At 42.5% G+C, this 23154-nt stretch overlaps 1 protein-coding gene across 1 annotated transcript; it reads right to left on the minus strand.

Annotated features, from left to right (window-relative positions):
* Positions 1-17307: 17307 nt before the first annotated feature.
* On the minus strand, positions 17308-22864 carry ECHDC3 (enoyl-CoA hydratase domain containing 3). The gene is made up of 5 exons (XM_021531055.3): positions 22730-22864; positions 22524-22645; positions 20294-20391; positions 19268-19468; positions 17308-17808 (listed from the first exon to the last, which is right to left on the minus strand). The coding sequence occupies exons 1-5, from the start codon at positions 22849-22851 to the stop codon at positions 17479-17481; spliced, it is 873 nt and encodes a 290-aa protein (XP_021386730.1). The 5' UTR covers positions 22852-22864; the 3' UTR covers positions 17308-17478.
* Positions 22865-23154: the final 290 nt, after the last annotated feature.

Here is a 23154-nt window from a genome sequence, read left to right on the forward strand (position 1 = left end):
GATTGTGTCCACTCCCTTCTTCAATGTGCAAGGCCACAGCAGCCAGCAAATTAGCAGTTTGAATTCTATTGCACTGTAAAAGTTTCAAGCTGCTTTCAGAAATCATTATTTTTCACCCACGCTGTGGTGGCTGAAATATTCCTAACGCAAGAAGTACCTCAAAGTGTGGAAGACAGAAATGTTTTAAAAAGATGTGGGCCTACCCAAATAAATGGCATTACAGAACAGGGAAGGGGGAGATATACAATGTGGGTCAGTGAGGGTTGACAAGGTAAGCCCATTCCCAGTGTGTAATTTTTTTTTTCAAGTGTTCTTCAAAGCTACAGGAGCAGTGTCCAGGAGGAAAGCAAATGATTAAGAATCTAGTTATGTAATTTTTGGTTATGTTGAAGCTGGTGCCTAATCCAAGCTTTTTGGTCATTCTGCAGCCAAGAGAGAGAGACTTTCCGCCAGTGGAAGAGAGGCTGGACAAACCACATTGTGAGAAAATCTGTCTCTAGTGGTTGTAGTGGTGAAACCTGACTTGAATCTTGTGTGTCTCTCTTGTCTGGGGGCCCAGCTTAGAGCTTGCTGATGTTAGGTTAAATGAATCCCATCTTTCTCTTTTATTCTTGGCTCTGACAACAGCTTGGTGTGGGATCATATGCCTGTCCTGCGTAACAACTCTTACACAACAGCACAGGAGAGGAAAGCTCCTTATTTCATCAAGGAGCAAAGTGGGAGTGGTGTCTATTGCATATAGCATGGACACCCCAGCTAAGGAGAGCATCTCTGTTCTGGGAACATTTAATTCAAAAATATACTTAAAGGCAAGCTTGTACTTTACAGATTTCCAGTATGGGAACATCAATACACAAAGGGAGAGTGCTTTGAGATTCATCAAGGTAGAATGTTAGATAACGTCAATGTATTATTTTTGCAATGTATTATATGCTAATTCAACCTGCCTGAGTTAAATTTCTCCTTACTAAGTAGGACATCATTCTGAGGAAGATTTTACAGTTACAGGGCTTTATCAGCTCCACAGTGTTATTTTCTTTATTTCTTGATTTACTCTTATCACCTTGTAATATCAGGTGTAGTCTCACATTAAAAATGTGTCCTGTCAACAGGTGAGTCCAAAAGAGGTTTTTTGTCCTTTTGATAACCATTTGTATGTTTTTTTCCCTCTTTCCTCATTCTTCAGCATTACTGATTACTAGTCCTGGCACTGAGTTTATTCTAGGAGACCAGCTGTGTGTTGACACATTCTGTCCTGAAGGTGGGGAAATTTATGGAGCACAGTTCCAAGTACACAGCCCATTACTGTGTATTATAGAGAACTTCCCTCCTCTGCTCGGTGAAAACTCGTTATACCAGTTTAAAAATATGTCAGGTATGCATCTCCTTCCCCCAGCATTAATCATTAATTAACATGTGATACTGACATTTCTGGTTGATACTTAATGTAGCAAAACAGTATTTTATGTGCGTTTCGAATTTCTTCTATCGTCCTCCTGCCTCAGTGGAGGGTGACACATCCAGCTGTCAGTGTCTGTACGCTGTAATGCTGCCCAAAACAGAGGCACAAGAGAACAAGCCCATGTTCATAAAACTCCTCTTGCCAGTCTGACTCCTTTGCCTTGTGTTACAGGCCAAAATTTGTGTTTCTTCTCACAGAATGTGCTTGTTGTATTTACTACTGCATATAACTGAGAATTGACACACTGAACTAAGCAACTGTGATCAAAGAGGGTCTTAGTCACCTGATTTGGACTTTTTTCACGAACAGTTTTCATTTGGGGTCTGTCTTTTCTTTTTCTCTGTATGTGTCCTGGATTTGATAAGAATTGGTAGAATGGAGCAGTCAGAAAAAAAAAAAAAAACAAACCCCCAAAACTTAGACTGATGGGAAGCTATCTGGTTTTTACTTGAATTTCAGTAGACATAGAAAGCTCCATGGTTAAAGTTCAGAGCCTCTTGTGTGAGGCAGTGTATGGAAAATAAAAGAACAGGCAACAGATAGACAAAATAGGGAAATAAATGTATACTGAGATATGAGATAACCATGAAAGAAATAGGGTTTAGCCAAAGTGAAGGTCAGGTTACATTTATAGTCATTATGGTTGACTTAGTGTTGTGATAAACATGGTATTATCATGACTTGTTATTTGCATAAGAGTGGTCATAGGAAACCTCCAGACAAGAGCATGGCTTGTTGTACAAAGTACTTACCAACAGCAGATCACTATTATTGTTTACAATCCGTAATCCCACACAAAATGTGCTCCAGGACTGATTCATACAACTTTTCCCCTTGATTGACCACTTCCTTTTTTTGGCTGGGCACTAACAGCCAGAGCCAAAGGAAGGCTTCAGTGTCACAGCACTCCTTGCTTTTGAGTGCTCAGCTGGCAGAATGCATTTCCAAGCAATGAGATAAACTTACAGTAACCAAAACCTGGGGCTTTGCCTGTGACTCAGTAGCAGTCAGCTATCCCAGCCCAGATGTCACTGCTGCCTCCCTCCTGCCAACTCTGTGGCTTTTGTTTTGTGGTCAGGCAGGTTTGTGTAGTGAAACAGCTTAAAACAAACAAAACAAGGTTGAAAGCTCCCTCCCCAAGTTTGCTGATGACACTAAACTGGGTAGTGAGGTGGACATGTCAGAAGTGACAGTAGTCTTGCAAAGACACCTGGAAGGGCTGGAAGAGTGGACTAGCAAGAACTGTATGAGGTTTATTTGACAAGACAAGAGGCATGGTCCTGCACCTGGGACAATATAACCAAGAACCCATTAGAGGCCAGGCCACACCTGGAATACTGTGTTTGCTCCTGATCTATGCAATTCAAGACACAGTCAGATTGGAAAGGGTCCAAAGAAGGGCTACCAAGATGATCAAAAGGCTGGAGAGCCCACCCAGTGAAGAAAGGACCAGTTAGGTCTTTTCTGCCTGGAGAAGACTTTGGGGAGACCTTATCAGAGTAGTCCAGCACTTAAAGGGTTACCACAAAGAGGCTCTCTCTTCTCAAGGACCCACATGGAGAAGACAAGTGGCAATGAGTACAAATTGCTCAAGAAGAGGTTTCATCTTTATATGAAAAACAGTTTTTATGCTGAGAACAGTCACTCACGGGAACAAGCTCCCCAAGGAACCAGGTGGAGCTGGAGGTTTTCAAGATGTCACTGAACAGGGTACTACATAATCTCAACAAGGCTCCCTTCTCCATGAAAAACTGGACTTGATGATGTTTTGAGGTCACCTCCAGCCTGGGCCATTCTATGATTCAGTGATTATTTTTGGGAGGTGCTCGTATCTTTTTATTTTTGCCCAGAAGTTTTTTTCATTTGGTTTGGACTGACTGTTGTGGGAGAAAATACTTAGGTTGAGGGAAACAGATCTGAAACTAGATCCACTGCTGTAGGGACAGGAATATCTTTGAGCTGTAGAGAGCAACTTCCATCCCTCTCCTGGGTGATCAGGGTACATGTGTGGAGAGTGAGAGATGAGTTTGAACAGTCTGGTGGTTCAGAGACAATGGAGTCTTCCGGATGGGCACTTCCTAGACAAGTAATTGAGATATCATCACTTGTTGTGAAAAAAAAGTCAAGATAGGATCTATGGAGAGCAGATACAGTCAATATTTATTTGGTACTCTTTAGGAATGCCTTTAGTGTTTAGCCCTGTTTGTGATGAAGCCAGAAGAATATCTAATTTCCAGGTTGTTATAAATTAATTGAGAAATGGCCCTGAGGCTGCTGTGGTTCATTGCCTGTACAGAAGCGGAGCTGGAGGCATTGTGAGCTGTATTTATTAACATCTCTCCAGCCAGCGTTCAGTCTTCCTTCTGCCCTCCCTATATGCAGATTCCCCGCTGTCCCTTCCCTCTTCATTACCTTATCTCCTCCCTGCACGGCAGTGGCCAGCTCACTGTCCCAAATCCCCTCTGCCTCCTCTGCCAGCACCCCACCCCAGGCATGGCTTGGGACCTACCCTGTTCCCCAGAACTCTTGCTATTGCCACTGTGATTTTCTTACTGCTTCTCTCTCCATGAAGCCACATCCCTCTTCCTTGCCTGATCTCACAGGCATACTAGTAAATTGTCTAGGAACTCAGACCCAATTTCTCTCCTCTCCTTACTTCTGGTGTTAGTGCACCTCACCGGTGAGACAAGATTTGCAGGTAGGAGGAGAAGGCTGCAGAGGAAGAGGAAGTTCCCTAATGAGTTGTGCTGCCTCCAGGCGTTGTCTGCAGTTCACCTCGGGGGAGGGAAAGGCGAGCTGGGGTGTATTTTTGGCACTTAGTATCTCACTTTCCTTTAAATTCTAGTTTTGGCTCCTAAATACTCTATTAGATCGAATCTGTCTTATTTTCCTTCAGCAGATCCTACTCTGAGAGTAAATATTTCCCTTTCCCTGTATTTTGTTTAGAGGGGAGTGGGACAGCTTTCTGCTGGTGTTGCAGTATCTGGTTAAGAGTGATCCGATTTTAATAGCTGTTTCTTGGCTTCTGCTATTTAAAACATTTTTTTTTTTTTTTTACATTTAATGATAAGTTTGTTCTCCCATACATACCAATGACTATAAACAACTGGTTATTTTCCAGTGTCAGTGAGTTTGAAATTAATGCAACTTATTTTCCTGTGGGGAATGGGTACCTATGTCACTGAATTGAATTAGATATCAATAATATTCTTTCCAAAGGGGAGAAGTGCAACTAGAATCAAAGAAATATAGAAAATTATTCTGAGAGAGCACAAAACACATATACTTGGAAATAAACCTGTCTTTTTAAATTGCTGTGGGGTTTTGAGGTTTCTGCTTTTTTCTTTTTCTTTTATTTACCCTTTGTTTTCCTTTTTTCTTTATTTTTTTTAAAATTTCTGGTTTGATTTCTTTTAGAACTGAAAGTTAATTCTTCTAATGGTTTTCCATTGGCCCATGATATGTGCCTGCATGATCTTAATTCCAGTTCCCAAGGACAGGGTGTCCTGTGATACAGCAAGCTGTATTTTGCATTTGAGCTCTATTTTCTGTCTCAGCAGGACTGAATGGTTTATGGAGGAGGAGAGCAGGATGGAGGGGTTCCCTTTAGATCATGTTTGAGGGAAGGACTTGCCACTGACATTCAGGTTATTCTGGAAAGGAATTCTCATGGTGTTGTGGGCTCTGCCCAGGGTCAACTTCAAGTCAGTGGAACAAATCCCAGTAATTTCATTAGGAGCTGAATCAGGCCTTTACTAGATCGAGAAAGGGATTTAGACTTCTGTAGCAGAATGTAGATGGACTTTAGACACTTAAATGTTATCTGCAATCCAAACAGTCTCTGCTTATCAGCCATCAAAACCCACTTCTGCCTTATCTCTTCATGAGCCTCTCAATTTTCCATGGCAGTCCAGTGGCTGCATGTGCTGTATGAGGTGAACAGCAGACTTCAGCCCAAACTTAACCTTGTCCAGTGGAGTGGCTCACACATTCTCCATCTTCAGTGTCCCTCAAGAGTGTCCACAGTGTGTTTGGGAACACTCAGGGGTATTTACCTGTGAACTTGGGTTCTGTGATTGTACCTCCATTAAAACTGGATTGGAGGATACCCATCATGGTTCAGAAAGTAAAAGCAGAGATAAAAGCTTCTACTCAAGGTGCTATAACAAGAGGTGAAAGGAGGAAAAAGGGATGGAGGTCCTCACCAGATCTTCAGGGACAAATCATGTATTTTACATTTCCATTGATGGATAAAAATAATCCCCCATCATGGCAAGCCCCTAATCACACAGGACAAGGCTATTAGAGGATAATCCTAACCTAAATTGCAACCCTGTGTTTGAGTACTGGTTCTCCTAATGCTCCAGGATACAATTACAGAACAAGGCCTGGAAACCACAGCCTTTGTTCTGCCTTATTGCTTAATTGTTTAATGAAGTATTCACTTCATCTAAGTGAGTGCTTTGTAATTTTGTACTTGCATGCAGCTGGCAGAGGCAAAGATCTGGCTTTTTTACAGAATAACTTGTTCTTTTGGTGGAAGAAGGTACCATTAAAAATATCAGGCTGCAATAGTAAATAATTTGAGAGATCTCTCCATAAAAAGAAAATCTCACCCTTGGAAGTGAGGTATGAAAGCACATTTTTAGTGCTGGGTTTTTGTCCCTTTTCTTCCTTGATGCTGTGCAAAGACAGGTGGAAGAGGCAGTGGGACAACCAGTATCAGATCTTTCCCTAAAAGGTTTGTTCTGAGGTCAGGACACTGCTACCATTGTGCACCTCTCAAACTGGAATGGGAGAGGCCTTCCCAAATTAGGAAAAAAATAAGTATTCAAATAAGTCTTATATCAAGATAAAAGCAATATTCAGGCCCTTAAGTAAGTGCAAAGTCACTACATACAAGTGCAAATAACATGAAAAAAAAATTCTAAAAGTTTATATGGATTTAAACAGTTTCCCTGTTATACTCTTGAAAATATTCCTATGCTCAGGACAATGTGTCAGGCTTCAGCTCCTGATGAAGGTCAAGTGCTCTGAGACATCTGTCCCCTACCAGCTGCAGGTAGGCAGAGCTGTACCTCCCAGCATTTCAGGGATTTTGATCTTCTGAAGCCTTTCTTCCTCTTTATAAGTGTAGAAGGAGCGTAGACAATTAGCTCTGGGCTTGGATATCATTTTTGGCTGGCAACAATGAGCTTCAGACACAGGATATCAGGAGATTCACAACAGAGTAGGGAGAGAGAATGACCCTGGGAACAGGAGAAAATAATTTGAATGTTGGAGGCTTGTTTGAGTTCTGGCCATTCAGGGGCCCTTGCAAATGCTAAATACCAAAGAAACATTGCCAGTCTGTAATACCAAGTTTTTCTTTAATAGCTATGAAAGTGTTTTATGAATAACATCAGTACAGACAGAAGAGGTGAGATCACCTGTGCACCTTCCTCTCCTGCCAGTCCTGCCTCTTGGGAGGTGCTGCCTATGGATTCTTTCCCTGTTCTCACAAGGTAGGGTGCTGCTTCACTGGGAGCACATTGCTGGAGGGGCACAGCAATGACAGAGGTGGTTCACAGTGGGTTCACTTGATGCTTTCCATGCAGACTCCGATGTAGGTGCTGTTCTTGTCAAGCCCATGGAATGCAGATGATGGGAAGGAAGCCATCACACAGTTGCATTTGAGGTACCAACAAACAGAACAGTATAGGGCACCTGGATGTGTGTGCTGGATGGCCCTGAGGCCATCTATATATATGTATATAGTTAATATGTATATACAATGTATATAGTTAATACATTGTTCTTGGCCTCCAAAAGTGACAAACATTACTTTTAGCTGCTGTGTTCCATTTGAAAGCAAGTACAGGACAAACATTTTGTTTGTCAGGGCACTTTGTAACTTGTTTACGTGCAACTACCATTTTCAACATCATTTAACAAGTCATTATAGACCTTTTAATAAATTATAGTCATTAACCTTGCCTAGGGTAACTGAAGGCAAGATTTTAATTCAGGCAGTGAAGAGCCTGTCCTCTAGGCCTGTGTTCAAGATCACAAGAGTGGCAGAGCCAACATCAATTCAAGGACCAACAGGAACACACCTGGCTCACAGCCATCTGTTGTACCTTTGCAGTGCTGCTGGTTCCTGCCCATGCCAGTGCACAGAGGCTTCTCAGGCTGCTGTTATCCATGCTCACTCCAAGCTGCCTCTGTGACCTGTTATTGTAGTTGGCAGTGCTAAAACCTGAGCAGACCCTGGTTCCTTTGCCTTTAAGGACATACCTGGCAGCTTCTCTGTAGGGAGTTTCCTGCAGAGGCAGGAATCTGACTCATGGCTGCTGGAGACACCTCCTGGAAGAGCTGTCATGGAATGGCCACAGGCAGTGGTGATTCAGTCCTGAGCAGTCTCATTGGCACCTGATTTCTTAATGGCATCCCATATACACTTATATTACTGGCTATTTTTGTATCCTCCATGCAACCAACGCTGTGATTTTGTTGAAGAAAAGATTCAAAACAGGCTGCAAAAGTATTTATTTAGCACATTTTTGGTTTAAAATACTGTCTTGCCAGGTCTTTGTTATTGCTACTTATCGCTCTGAGGTAACATTTGCAATTTCAGGGATGTCACTGGTGGTGGCTCAATATCTGTGGCTACAAATGGACATAGTCTGAAATGGCTCCTGCCTGAACTGGCTTCTCCCAGTCAGGGAAAGCTCAGAAGTGGCAGGGAGGAAAACAAAGCCAAGAGCACAGGTCAGCCCTGTCCTGGCTCTGTGGGAGCACACCGGTGCAAAAGGGCTGAGGCTGTCTGGTGGAAAAGGTGTGGAGACACAACTGACTGGTCTGAGTGGAGCCTTTGTAGTGAAAACTGGCAAAGCAGTTAAATTACATCCTCCACTCAGTCCACTGGTGAAAATTGTCAAGAAGCTGCTGGGCACAAAGGTGGCATAACCTGTACCCCATTGCCATGGACTCCTGCAGGTTTGGCCTGGGCTAGACCCCATTTGCCACCTTATCAGTGTTCTTGTTGACCTGGCTGGGTTCACTGCATTCCAGAGCTGGTCGTTCAATGTTGTTTGTTTGAATTCCTCTGCTGCTCCAGCACAGCCCACTGTACTTGCTCTTTTGGTGTTTGAAGTTGTAGATTTCCCTCACTGTGGTGGCTTTGGACAGTAAATGTTCTCCCACATCCTTCTTCTACAGTATGGGAATCTGGGGAGAATTGGCTGATAACCAGTGTTCCCTGAAATTCTAATTACTAAAAGTATCATGATAGGTGGTCATGCTCTCTTACTTTTTATGAAGCCAGGAGTAAAACTGGGGCTCAGATAGAGACACCTGGCATTTGTATTCCTTCATATTTACAACAGTATAATGATTACCTTCACAGACTTGCAGAGCGCTCACCTGGCCTGAGGGATGGAATGACTCAGTAGGATATCTGCATCACAGTTGGAATATTGTTCCTGCTGGGAGAGGACTTGAGAGAATATTTTTATTTTTCAACAGCTCCTGCTGTGCCTTAGCATTTACAGTCCATCTGGACTAACACCTTCAGCATTTTTTTCTCTGCCCAGCAGACTCTGGGCCAGCAATGACAAGAACATTAGTTCATCACCAAGCTGTGAGTAGCACAGCTGATTAATTCTTATCATTCCCTGCTTTTAGCATGGCACACAGAACTTTAGAACTTCATTTACAGCTGGGGAAACTGAGTCATGGAGAGAAGAGACAGTGCCACTTAGTGCACCTGTTAAGGTGTGTGGGAGAGACAGCACTGAGATTCTGGCTGGCTGAGATCTAGCTGGAAGGGACATCCTCTGGGATCCTGTTCCTGAAAGCCTAAGGCACTCACCTCTTCTAGCCTGCTGACACAGGCTCCTTGGAAGATCTTTCTGAATAATTTGTTCCATCCAGAACCTCTTACCAAACTACACAGACCTATTTGTATCTAAAATTCAGACTCCCCAGGAAAGCCAGAACAGTCTTTCCCAAACTGTGCTCAGCTGAATGGTCCAGCTGCCCAGACACAGCTGTATTGCTCACAGGTGTACTCCTTAAAGGTGAACAGGGTCTCCTCTTGCTTCCAAAGATCTCGCTGGAACTTTTAACTGAATTGTCTGTCTTGAATCAGATTGTAACTGGTCCTCCAATGTAATCAATGAGGATGCAAAGGCAGGAAAAGTGGGAAAAGAAAGCTCAGACCCATGACTTGCGGGGCTCCTGGGGGTACTTTTTCACGTTTGCTGTTCGGAATAAGCCAGGGCTCATTCCCTGGGAGCAGTCCAGTAGGAAAACGGGGCTGGCAGCACCGGCCTGGCGCCGGTCCCGGGAGCCGCTTCCAGCTGTGAGCTGCCATTGCCCTCTGCCGACAGTTCGCTGTACGGTGCCCTCCCTGCAAAGTGAGTGTTTTCTGTTCTACGGCAAACAAGGAGTTCTGGGGATTTACAAAAATCTCAGACAGAGATTTTTGGGGTTTATTGCTTGATTTTTTTAAAGTCTTTTCTCACTGTTGTAATACACATCTGTCAGTAAATCAATCAATCAATCAATCACATATCAATCATCCCCCATCAAAGCCAAGTCCAGTGTGAGCTGTTGTACAAGGCATGGAGTGTATAGGGAATGGGAGCCAAATTTCCCCTGTAGAGGTTGTGGCGTACAGGGACAACTCAAATAAAACATTGAAAAACCCAATGATCAGGCCCATTTTACCTGTAAGTCATGGAGATGCTGAAGGGTCTACCTGAGCCCACAGAAAGGCAGCTCTTGTTCCCTGCTGGAAGTCAGGTTAATTCAAAGCAGAAGTAAACCACAAGTCCTGACTGCAAGGAAAATGGATCACACTGCTGGCATCTTCTTTTTTTTTTTTTTTTTTGCTTTTCAAATTTTTTTCATCATGAAATTAGGTAACTCCTTAGCTCGCCCAAAGCTACAATTCAAATGTTGTTTGGGGGTAAAGTAGGCAGAAGCAATGACCTGTGATAAACAGAAGGTTGGACTGGACAGTCACATTTATTTTCTGTCTCTTTCAGTTTGCCCAAGGTCATAGTGGAGTTTTGTGAGAAAGCCAGGAAGCGATTCAGTGTTTTTTATTTGTTTTGGTTTTGTTTTGTCTGTTGTTTGATTTGCCCAGAGCTTTAAATTTTTTTCCTTTTATTTGTTTCAGAATTATCTAATGAATTACATATAGAAATACATTTAAATATTATAATGAATGGGTCAGAAAGGTCTAGGACATTTAACAGGTGGGGTTTTAGCCTGTGAACTGCCACTGAGCTCTTTACCAACTTTTCCTGTGGTAAATTTATTGTTTGTGTTTGTTATGAGTGCTGAATAAATTGGTGTTACATTTTGACCATCCGGTGCTTCATAAAGATTTCAGGCTGTCAATGGAAATATTGGACTGATTGCTCTGAATAAATGCTTATTTGGAAATGGACTAAAAGCTTACAGGAACATCCACAGAGAGCAAAGAAAAAGGACTTCTATCTTTGACAACTTCAATTTTACTGTGATGAGTACATAGAAGGGACTAAGTGTTTTTTCATAGGCTCTCTAAAAAGATGAACTTTTCTCTTGCTGCTAGATAAATGTTATTTACCATTTCAAGGAGCAAAGGCTTCTGATATCAGTGATTCGGACTAGTAAGGAGGAGATATCTACTTCTAAATTCCTGAACTTTAGTGCCGTCATTTTATTAAATATATTATGGCAGAAATTATAGAAACTGTAAAAATAAGTAATAGTATTGATAATTAATAATAGTCTCAGGCTAATGAATAAAGGGCTGGTCATCTTGGCATGGCCTCAATGAAAAAGAAGTAAATTATGTCAGTTTTTCAGTCCTCTGCGTGGGTGCTCTGGAGAGCACCTCAGTGTTTCTCTGAAGGCTGGGCCTTCTTTCAGAGAGCCAAATTCTCTCATTACCCTGCTCTTCCATCTGTTATGTCTCAGATTTGTGGACCCATGTAAGAATGAGTAGTTTAGTCATGTAAAAATCTTAGCACTTATTGAAACAAAATTAACCCTCAAGGAGGGACAGAAAAAAACAGTATAAAAGTTCTGACTTCACACTGAGGTCTCAGAACTAAAGAAAAAGAACACTAGTGAGGTCCTAACAGAGAAGGGAGATTGACTTAGAATTATTCACCATGTCTACATTTATACAATATCCTAACCTTCAGAATGGGGATTTTTAAAAATAACTCCCTTAACTCCCTTAAACAACACATGTAAAGTTTTATTGGCATGAAGGGTGTATTTCATTAAACAGGTACAAGAAACAAAATATTCATATCTAGACTGAAGAACACATTAGAAGAATGACTTCATGTGTTCATTTCCTTTTTCCTTTCCCCTTTGTTCTATATATGATTTACTAATTCTTTATTGTTTCTTTCCAGAAGCATCACTCACTGTCTACACTGAGAATGGTTCTGGGCCAGGAAATGGAGACAACTAGAGCAGGTATATATTTCACTTTATCCTTGAGGCTGACAGGCAGAGTGGACAGGGAAAACATCACTCACCTTTCCAAACATGATTTCATCCACTGTAATTGTTTATAGGAGGACAGGTCTGGAATAAAACCTGAGTGCCCCTTTGGAAGACCTCACGCCTTCTCTGTGATCAGCAGCTGAGGCAGCCTGAATGTCAACATTCCCTTATGGCAGGGAATGTGTCCTTAAAAACTCCTTCAGGAAGCAGAATTGCTTCTGCTCCCTCAGACATGGCCCATTACATCAGAGCTCCTCACAGGGCTCTAATGGTCGAGTGACAGATGCAGACATTGCCATCCATACCTGTGCTGCATTTCTGGGAGGGGATGCTCCCTCAGCAGGACTGCTGGATGACATGGAGACCTAAATCTGTGTTAAATCCAACAGGTTAATCTGCACTGCCATCAAAGTGAGGTTAAAGAATTGGTGGGAAAGTTTATTTCTAGTTAGAGTCCACGGCATTACAAGTCTTGGTTTTGGCAGGCTGAAAAGACCCTCCTGCCTCTAGGAGGGAAAATTTAAAGGCTCTCATATTAAGTAGCTTATGAACATTAGTCATTAATCAAACCCATTTTAGTAGTAGAAATTCCATTAATTATTTTATCATCTGGTTCTGTTTTAATTTCTTTGTCTATAACAACCATAATGGATAAAATATACAATAGCCCTATGGATGTTCCCACTATCATAACTCCAGGATACAAATATTTAAAACAAATATTAATGCTTTAAAATTAATAGCATGAAAACTACTACAGTTGGGCACATCAAATTTCCCCTTTCCAAATACACAGTGGTATTAGGGGTATATTTCTACTATTTTCTTCTTAGAAAATCTATGGTTTTGACAAAAATAATTCCTAATATTGACCATAAGCAGACAGGAGGTGGTATATCATACTGTGGAGAGAAAGGTACAGCTCTGATGGTTTCTTCCTTCCTTTGCAAGTGTAAAGCAGGATGGGAATGTATTATTCAGCAGTGAAATTCAGAATTAGTATAATTGAGGTGCAATGCCAGTGGAATCAAGACAAATGAATCTTACTCATTGCAGTATGAAATTTGTCCTATAGCTTTAGGTCTTCATGGAAATTTAACCATTTGTCTAGTCTCCTTATTGCTCAGATACAGCAGCCAGCATTTCCATGAGATTATTTAAATGTAGAATTATTAGAAAAGTTTGCAGCTACAGAGATAGATGGGTTTTACATAAAATCCCTGCTCTTTGTAGCAACACAGTGTGATATTGAGAAAGATAATGGTCAGAAAGTACATTGCCAGGCTTCTAATGAGAAACTGTTGACAGTAGAATTACCCCAACATTCATCAAAAAGCCAATAAATGTCAAGCAAGAGGCCTTTGATGCAGTAGCTCATAATTCCTGTTCAGAAGTCTCTGCAGTCACTTCAGGGCATGCTGTCATCCTGCATTTCTGCTGATTTTACCAAAAACTTTGTTGCTGAAGAAATACAAGGAGCAGGTGTCAGCATTCCGAGTGCCACTGCTACAGTGCCACGGGCTCACCGTGAGACCTCAGGCACAGCACATTTGGCCTCAATTTCCCCATCTGCAATACAGGAATGACAACACAGGAATTACCCAGAGGCAGTTCTGTGAAGGACACGGTGCTGCCATCCAAATGCTCACAAATCATGAGCTAGGTGGTAAAAAGTCTGCTGCTGACTCCTGCCAATGAGGTAGCCATGCATTTTTAATGTTAACTACGTCCAGCTTTTTGGGCCTTTGTAGGATGTATTTTCAAGCTCTCTCCTCCACAGTACAGGAGATTACTTCAAACCAACCCTGAACTAATTCTTACCCAGGCTGCTGAATTCTGGGTTGGGTGGCCTTAAGGAAACTCCATGAAGTTTATATAAAAGCTTATATAAGCTGTCCTTGGGCTCTGTGGAGCACAGAGGGTATAAATACCTTGCCCATTACCCAAGTCTTCTGTTTAATTGTACTTTCAGTACATATTCCCCAGGTGATGTGGTGAGGCAGGTCATTGCCTGGTCCATGAATTAGGAATAATCTTGTGCCTTGTGTTATTTGTCACTGTTCTCTGGCTTTTCCTTTTCATCTCCCTTGTTCATGAGGGGAGCCTGAAGCTATAACCCAAGTAAAACTATCATATCCTCCAGATTTTGCCTTTGTTTCTTTTTTAAAATTTCCAGGTAAAAGCTCAAAGCCATTCCTTTAAGGCTTCCATTCACTCTGAGGCAGTTAATCCCATTCATGCTAGTATTTCCTTGCTTGCATATCATGACTGGTTTCCATTCCAGCTGTTCCTGTATATGTGGATAGAAAATGTGTCCCTGTTGGTCATTTGCAAGGATAAGCTGCATCCTAGAGGCTGTATGCAGATGGAGTTGCACTTAGTTTCCAGAGCCACATGCTGTTAGGATGACTTGAAACTAGGCTAATTACCTGGCAGACTTCTCTGAAGAGAGATCCTTTAATAAAAATGGAGGGGGTGACAAGGGATAGCATCCTTGCTATTTTGGGACAAACTCTTCCCTCAGGCAGCAGATAAACATAGTGATAAGGCTCCCAATCTATCATTTGATTTGCTGTTTCTTGGCTGTAGTACTTAATTAACAATTCTGGAACGGCTCTGTTTCCCAGGAATAGCCTGTAAATCCATTAAATTAAAAATAAAGGCAGATGTGGGCAAAAATAAAAAGCCCATGCAAGTCAGAAATGAAAAATTAAGTTGTTTTGTCAGTCTTCAGGGGACAGTGTAGGAATGTTATAAAACCTTCTGAAGCTTTTCTTTCTAGTGTTCGAGCAAGAGGGAAATGTTCCTGTGGATACATTTTTAGAACTGATTATTGCTAATTACAAAAGCACTACTGACAGGACAAGGCAGAGTGGTTTGAAACTGAAAGAGGGTAGGTTCAGATTGGGTATTAGGAAGAAATTCTTTAATTTGAGGGTGGTGAGGCACTGGAACAGGTTTTCCAGAGAAGCTGTGGATGCCCCATCCTTGGAAGTGTTCAAGAGCAACCTGGCCTAGTGGAAGGCATCTCTGCCATGGGGTTGGAATTAGATGGTTTTTAAGGTGCCTTCCAACCCCAACCCATCCTATAATTCTCTAAGTACATAATTACTTTACTACATGAAATAGTACAAATACTGTGAAAACTGAGTTAAAAACAATGGAGTTAATAATAATTCCAAACTCTGTAGATGGCAATCAACTGTAGAGGAATTTCTGAGTATCTGAAAGAGTGTGCTCATCTAAACTGTCACTCATGCTTTAAGACAGCCAGTGAAACCATTATATTACTGCAGTTAGCTGGAAAGGGCACTGTTCTGCAAAAATCAGATAATGTACTTATTTCTAAAAGCCTGGAACAAAAGAGCCGGTTGAGATTTGCTGAGTAGTTGCAAGATAGCCATTAAATATAAATATTTTTAAAAACAATTTACTCTTTCCTAATGCTTTTAGAGGAGCGTGTGGGAACAGGGTCTAAGTGCAGCATCCTGCTGCATTGAAAAGGGCATGATGAAGGTTATTGGACTCCAGATTTAACTCTTCCATCTCACAATTGCTCATAACAGTGTCTAACCTGTATAAACTAGGTGAGTTTATAAAAAACTTACCCATATTTCCAATAAAAATTTGTATTTTTGAAACAGCTAGTTCCAGTGATGCACATTTTTCACATTCAATTTGAAATAGTGTAGTGGTCAATTAAAGTTTCCATTCTTAAAATTAAAACTTGTTGCAGAAATGAAAATTTTGTTCTTTTGAACCTGTAGATGCAAAGGGACTTGTTTTATGAAATGTATAATTGATATTTCCACATCTGGACTTTTAGTAGCCATAGGTAGGAATAATTTGATCTAACTTAAGACATCCAAGTCTGCACCAAGCCCTTTAGGCTGCTTCTACTGTTAACAAAGAAAAAAGGCCCATTCATACTGTGATTCACATGGTCTTGCTTAGACATTTGTTTAAGGATGAGATGGATGAGCCCTCATGATTTGGCTATGTGGAACTTCAGAAAAAATGTGTTTGCTGGGAGGTCATCCCATGTTGATCACCATGGATTGATATCAAGGCTCCTTTCATCCAGTACTGCCATCATCAACACATTTTCTGCAAATCTGAAGAATCTGCAAAATTGGTGCAATGGCTGACACCCCAACTGGCCTGGCTTCAGTCCAAACAAACCATGACCCAAGCAGAAATGCAAGTTTCTTCACCTGGGAAGAATAACCAGTACAGGATACCAGTATGGGTGAGGAATGGACTGGCAGAGCAGAGTCCTGCTGGAAATGGGCTCCCAGGGCCTGCCTGGCTGATCCAAGCCAGCAGTGCACTTTCATCACAGAGCAGACAAAACACACACTGAGCACTACTCACAGGCCAGCACATGGGAGGCCTATTTTGCTCTCCTCTGCTCAAATCTGGTGAGGCCATATTTAGGATTCAGCCCAGTTTTGGCATAACCAGTATAAAAGGGATCTGGAGAAACTGGAATTGGTCTACTGGAGAGATGTCAAACTGGTTACCAAGAGAACATGACCTACAGGGAGGGTGGAGGAAGCAGGGCTTGTCAGTCTAGCACAGAGCAGCTAAGTGTGGTCTACATGCAGCCTGTGACTGCTTCAAGAGAGTTACACAGATAATGGAGCTAAACTTCCTCAATCATGCCATATAATGGAACAAGGGGGAATGGCCAGAAAATGCTGCCTCAAGGTTCAGACTGGACATTAATAAAAAGATTCAGCTGGAGGGTTGCAACTGATTACCCAGGGGAGCAGCTGAACCCCTTTTTTTGGAAGTTGTCAAGTCTTTAAATCCATGGCTGAACTGCTCCAGTGCTGGTAAAAACCCAGCTTTGAGCACAAAGATGGACTTCTCAACTAACACACCAGCCTGAAAAGTACAGCTGGGGCAAGACACTGCCTTTCACCCCAACCCATGCTCATCCTCCCTGCAGTCAACAAAACTCCCTAGAGCTGGGAGTTGAACTGATGGGAGAAAATCAGGATTAGAGGGGAGAAACTGCTGACACATACAGTTCACAGGAAGATATAAGGAGCAATGGACAACTGTGTTACAAGCTTCTGTCTGTAACACTCAAATAATCCTAGAATCCATTATTACATGTACTACCATCATCTCTGGAATGTGTCCAAGCCCTCCAATTCTCTATTAATAACAATAAATAACAATTCTCATCCAGAACTATAGAGGGGAGGTGCTGAACAAGATGATCTGAGATTCATCTCAGCCCGTCACTCCCTATTGTAACCCAAAACATGTTAAACTGTTTTTTGCAGCACAGAGTTACTTCTAAAACCACAGAATAAATTCACTGCTGTCAAAGAAAACCCATTTTCTTTGATTTTTCTTAACATTTATTACATACTTAGAGTAAATATATTGTGTCTGGCATTTGTAAGAAGAGAAATTTAACTTTCAGTAAGAATAAAAATATAGCTCCTAAAGGCAACTGTGTGAAGAATCATAAAGCACTGCTAAGGTTTGTTTAGAGACAGGACTCATTTCTTCTCCTCCTGAGAGTGTGACCAGACAGGCTTACGCTTCTGAACAAAGGCTTCAATGCCTTCCTGCCCATCTCTCAAAGTCAAATTATCTACCATGACCTTAGTAGTTATTTTGTAAGCAGTGTCAAGGTCCTGGGTAATCTGTCGGTAAAAGGTGGCTTTCCCCAAGGCCAGAACGGATTTGCTGCTTTCACATATCTTCTGAGAGATTTTCATGGTCTCTTCTTCCAGCTTGTCTTCGGGTACCACCTTGCTGATGAGCCCATGCATTAATGCTTCGTGAGCAGAGAGAGGTTCACCTGTGAAAAGCATCTCCAGTGCCACCTGAACAAGGAAAAATATTGAATTAAGTCAACCCAACTCAGTGCTTTGTTTTGTTTGGGTAATTTAATCCTCCTCCTTCAAGTACAAGTAATTCTTTTCACAAATGATTTAAGTGTTTTGGTCTTTTAAACTGCCAAGGACCTGTTAAAAGGTCTCAGCAAAGAGAAGGACTGGGTCTAAAGCTGGTCTCTTCAAACCTGCCTGCTGATTCCAGCTGTCCTAGGCTGACACCCCTGGGTTTCTCTTCAAAAGCCCACAATCTCTAGTGCTTGCTGTAGGAATTAAAAGAGAAGTGGATCATCTACAAAGTCAAATGACTGAACTTGGTATTTTAAGTTTTTGAAAACACCTGTCCTAGTTTTAAGTTTAGTAGGAGTGGTTTTAAATATGGACTTTTTATAGCCACATTATTTCAGTCTCCTACTGCTTCCAGCATTTGGTGCTTGAGGTTTGAGATTAAAAAATCCCCCAAATACTCAGTGACTATTCAATGCTATGTATCAATAAAGTTTTCCAAGACTCCTGGAGCAATTGACCAATGCCCGAATCATAAGAGCTGATTATTCTCATTAGCATCTTTGTAATGGTAGCTACAAACAATGGCAACTTTTTTTGTCAAAAGGTAAAAATCACCAATTCTGGGAACTGTAGGGAATGTTCTTATTGCTTTGAAAAGTGGCACAGAGAAAAGTATTTCTCACACATTTTAAAAAGGTAATTCTACAGCCCAGAAATACTAACTCAGAAACAGCTGCAACTGCACATAAGAGCAGACTTGGAAAAATCCCCCATGGACTCTATTTGAACAGGATGTCCTTGCAGATGGGAAATTTCAAGCTGAAGCTTTTATCCAGAAATGGGATATGTGCAGTTCAGTCACTACATCTCAGCAGAGCCCTGCTGGGCTTGGACCGTCTGCCTGCATGAATCCAATTGGCTTTACAGGTTGTAGTATTTTTTATGCAGCGAGAGATGTGCAGCCACAATCAGTAGGACGTAAAACAGGAAGACACTATAGGAGGGTTTTAGGTGCTATTTAAAGCATCTTGATCTACAGCCAGGCAGATCCTGCTGGCAGTGAAATGTCATTGCCAGGCAAGAATTGATGCCTTGGTGGGATTGTTATCCTAAACTTGCAGAGGTTTCCTCCTCAGGGGAGAGCATCATTGGCTAAAGCCCTGAGCTGTCTGTTGGAAAGGAAAGGGATTGCTGAGCTGGTGGGCTGCTGCGATGAGCTCGTGCTGGTTGGAGTCACATCAGTAGAAAGCTGCCTTTCCTAAACAAGAGTTCACCCTTTATTATTCTTCCCAGTCCAAAGAGTTATGGAGATGCCTTTTGAAATAAAGTATTTTGAATGTTGTGCTGCAGGAAAATAAACTTCAGGCAATGGAACTAAAAGTCCTGACATGTGAACCAACTTTTTGCTAAATTATGAAGAATATCTGGAAAGGAAGTTTACCTTTCTTGGAAGAGATCTGCCCAAGGCCACAGCTGGTGTGGAGCAGAACAGCCCAATGTTTACTCCAGGAGTAGCAAACTGAGATTTCTCACTTGCCACTGCGATGTCACAGCTTGCCACGAGCTGGCAGCCGGCTGCTGTAGCCAAGCCATTTACTTTGGCAATCACTGGCACTGGAAGTTTCTGGATTAAAGTCATAACCTGGATGCACAAAAGAGGGGTCAGTATGGAAATTCAGGATGACACAATCCTGTTTTGGAAGCCATTGAAAGTACCTTCCTCTCTATCTACCAAAAAACCCCCCTACTGTTGGATCTTGGCTCCTTTCTGATGAAAGGATGATGAAGGGCCTGTGGCTTTCACACATGGCTACTGGAGGAACTAGAACAAAACATTTCAAAGTACTCACTGTTGTCACACTGTGGAGGATTAGGGGTCAAATTCTAGCTCCAACACTATCAAAGGGGATTTTGCCATTCTCTCCAAAGGTTCCAGGATTCACTTTAACTTCCCCACCTCCCTGACCTGTGTCTTTAACAAGAACTTGGACAAGATCTGACAGTGAGTCAGATCTTACTTTCACATTGTCTACTTGTTGTTTAAGCTGATCCTGAAATTTTAACTAAATAAATGCTGGGAAAAAACATTTTCTCACAAGTGATTTGAAAGTGGTTATCCCTAGACTTCTAGAAAAGACATTGCCCAAATACTCAGCTGCAATGAGTATTCTCATTGCACTGGCTAAGCTAAGGAACACACCTTGACTGTGCCCATTGTTGGAGACATGCATATTGGTATTCTAGCCATTCTATTTACATGTAGAGAAATCCAGGGCAAACATAATTTTACCAGTATCAGGCATTAAAACAGCAGAGCAGCAAAAATCAAAGAATCAGAAGGAATCAGAAGGAATCCGAAGGAATAATCTGTACTTTGGCAAGCAGATGATCAGTGCTGTCCCTCCTTAAACCAATGCTTGCTCTTAACACCAAGCAATGGCAGAGGCACTCAAGAAGAACTGCTTACCTCTGCACATAATTCAAATACTTGGGAATGATGCTTCACATCATCTTCACTTGACAGTTCCTTTAAATCATGGCCGGAACAAAATACAGGTCCTTCAGCTGCAAAGAATTTCAGGGAAAGTCAGTCTGAAGCAATAAAGTAATCAGGAGTTGCAGCATATCAATGTCCCAGCTAAAGGGATGTCAATGACATGTCAATGTTCAGAAAGGAGTTTGGGGAGGGAGTTTTGAACAGAATTCCAAAATACTGCCTTTTGGGTTTGTGGTAACTTTAAATTGCTGCAATGTGACATTTAAGCACAGTAACACCTATTACCACTTTTCAAGGTCTTATTTCACTTCCATTACACTTAAATCAGTTAGAAAGAGTGCACTTCACCTCTGGGCCCAGTTTTGTGTAAGGATGTTCAAAACAGCTCCTCAGTACAACACAAACTTATCAGCTGGAGCAAGGCTGGAGTTCTCTGCTCTCAGACTGACAAATATACTTAGTCCCTATTTATTGTACCCAGAATTAATTATTAACTTTTGCTACGTAAGCATCAGTATTTTTTCTGTCATGGTGTTGAAGGTCACAATGGAAAAAGAAAGAAAAAAGGTTATTCTACTACAGGAGAACCAGAAGGGCTATTGGAGTGTTTTTTCCTCTACTAAACTGTCATCTAGAGAAGCCCCAAAAGCACATTCAGGGTTTGGGCAGCAAAAGAGGAGGTATCTGTGGAACTAAACTTTGGATTTGCTAAGATCAAAACACTCTATAAAGGTACACAATCTTCACAATAGTTTTCCTCTGTCATGTGACTACCTGCCACTAGAACGAATGAATGTGATGCTTTCCAATCCTTCAGAACTTCTCAGGTATTTGTATGGATGTGACATTTCCAGCTACACCTATGCACATCAAACCTTACCTATCTATTTGCTTCTTATGAATCAGATTATTGAGACAGAATCTATCCAGAAATAACCAGACAATTGTCAGTCAGCTCATGGGGTTTGCAATATATATTTGGAGATTAATTATATCTGCCTTTGAACCTCATTGAAGAATCCACTGCAAAGTCTGTGTTAAAGGCCCAAAGAATTCTCTGAGGAATCTTTTATTTTCTTGAAATTTCTTCTTTTGTGTTTTATTCAGCAGGGGAATTAGAAATAAACAGGAACGTGCAATTTCTGAAAAAACAAGTGCAATTGTGCTCACAAACTCCCAGAACACTGTACTCCCAAAGAGCCTTCAGTGTTTTGTAAAATTTCTAGCTGCTGTTTGAAATAAAGAATTTGTATATTTAAACTCGCCCCTGTGAAAATCAGCTCTCTTCTACTCCTGTGTGTGTGCTCTAACACAGAGTTTTCTCCTATGTATAGGAAATAGCATGATCCTAAATTAATAAACCAATTTATCTGAGATGTTTGGAAGGGGGGCAGAGGAAGGTTATCTTAAAATAGCAGAGGAGAAAAAGATGGCTTAAATACGGCTCAAGTTTCATTATCTTTAAGAACTCTACAGCTTAATATGTAAATGTCAGGAAAGTGTTACAGGCTCTGGGAGAGGCTGTTTTACATCTGTGGGTCATGGGTGCATGTGGTATTGATATTGCAGTCTCTCACTGGAGAGTTTTTAAAAATAGTTCTGACAAACCATTGGCAATGATGAGGCTGATCCTGGCTCAGAGCAGGGAAGCAGAGCACTTGATTTGCAGAAACCCTGTTTTTTACTACAGTCTGTACCTGTCAACAGGGCAACAAATGCCATCCTCCCTTTGCCTGCTCCTGCACAAAACCCCTATGTGGGGATGTTAATGCTTTACTTTGCTAACTCTCAGAACTTTTGGTTTGGCTTTTGTTCTGCTTAAAGTATTCCTTACATACAATCTTAAAACCAATTAACCCTGACCCTAAACTGCCGAGTGTAAACACCCTCATACCCCCACCGACATACTGACATTTTGAAACGTGTTAATGCTTAGACATGTTGGCTAAAACCAAAAGCGTAACAAAACCCCGGTGAGTCGTTAGTGCTGAGTTAGGAATGAGGAATTAAATACAGGAGAGGGGAAGCTGGGGTGAGTATAGAGGAAGAGCGTGACAGGGAGGCCTGCCGAGTGCTGACAGCCCCGGGAGCATTAGGGAAACACCCAGGTCCCTCCCGCCCCGTTCCCTGCAATTCCCAGCGATGTCCGGGTTTGGTTCCGCGCTCGCCGGGGTGAGCCCCTGCCCGCCCGGCCGGGTACCCGCGATGACGATGACGCGGAGCTCCCGGCTCTTGACGTCGTGCAGCAGGTCCCGCCGCAGGCTCTGCAGCATGGGCAGCGACAGCGCGTTCCGCCGCCGCGGGTTGTTGAGGACGATGGTGCTGCAAAACCCGTGAAACACAGCGGGGTTACGGCCACCGAGCTCCCAGCGCGGCCGCGCCCCGGAGCCCCCGCGCCCCGCTCACCGCACGCCCCCCGCCTGCCGCCGCTCCGTCAGCGGCTCCGCCGGCGGGGCCCGCCCGGCCCCCGCGGCGCTGCTGAAGGCGGCCGTGAGGCGCCCCCGCAGCCGCCACAGCCGGGCCGCCATCGCTGCCGGGCCGGGCGGGGCGGGGCGGAGCTCCGCCGCACCGGGCCGGCCCCGGCCTGGGGCTGCTGCCGGGGCGCGGGACGGGAAAATCCATTAGGCTGGAAAACACCGCTGAGACCATCGAGTCCGACCTGTGACCAAACAGCCCCTTGTCAACCAGACCATGGCACCGAGTGCCACGGCCAGGTTTCCTTAAACAGTTCCAGGGACAGTGACTCCACCACCTCCCCGGGCAGCCCTAATGTTCTTCTATGAAGAAATTCTTCCCAATGTGTGACCCAAACCTCTCCTGTCACAGCTTAA

The sequence above is a fragment of the Lonchura striata genome, chromosome 1A (assembly GCF_050655825.1).
Source record: "Lonchura striata isolate lonStrDom1 chromosome 1A, ASM5065582v1, whole genome shotgun sequence".
Classification (NCBI taxonomy): domain Eukaryota; kingdom Metazoa; phylum Chordata; class Aves; order Passeriformes; family Estrildidae; genus Lonchura; species Lonchura striata.

What these genes read in the sequence shown, in the direction of transcription:
- ECHDC3 (XM_021531055.3), bottom strand. Translation starts at nt 22,851, where the DNA reads ATGGCGGCCCGGCTGTGGCGGCTGCGGGGGCGCCTCACGGCCGCCTTC. An exon ending in CGGCAGGCGGGGGGCGTGCG is followed by an intron (nt 22,646 to 22,729) that starts GTGAGCGGGGCG and finishes CGGGTTTTGCAG; the next exon opens with CACCATCGTCCTCAACAACC. An exon ending in TATTTGAATTATGTGCAGAG is followed by an intron (nt 19,469 to 20,293) that starts GTAAGCAGTTCT and finishes TTGTGCATCCAG; the next exon opens with GTTATGACTTTAATCCAGAA.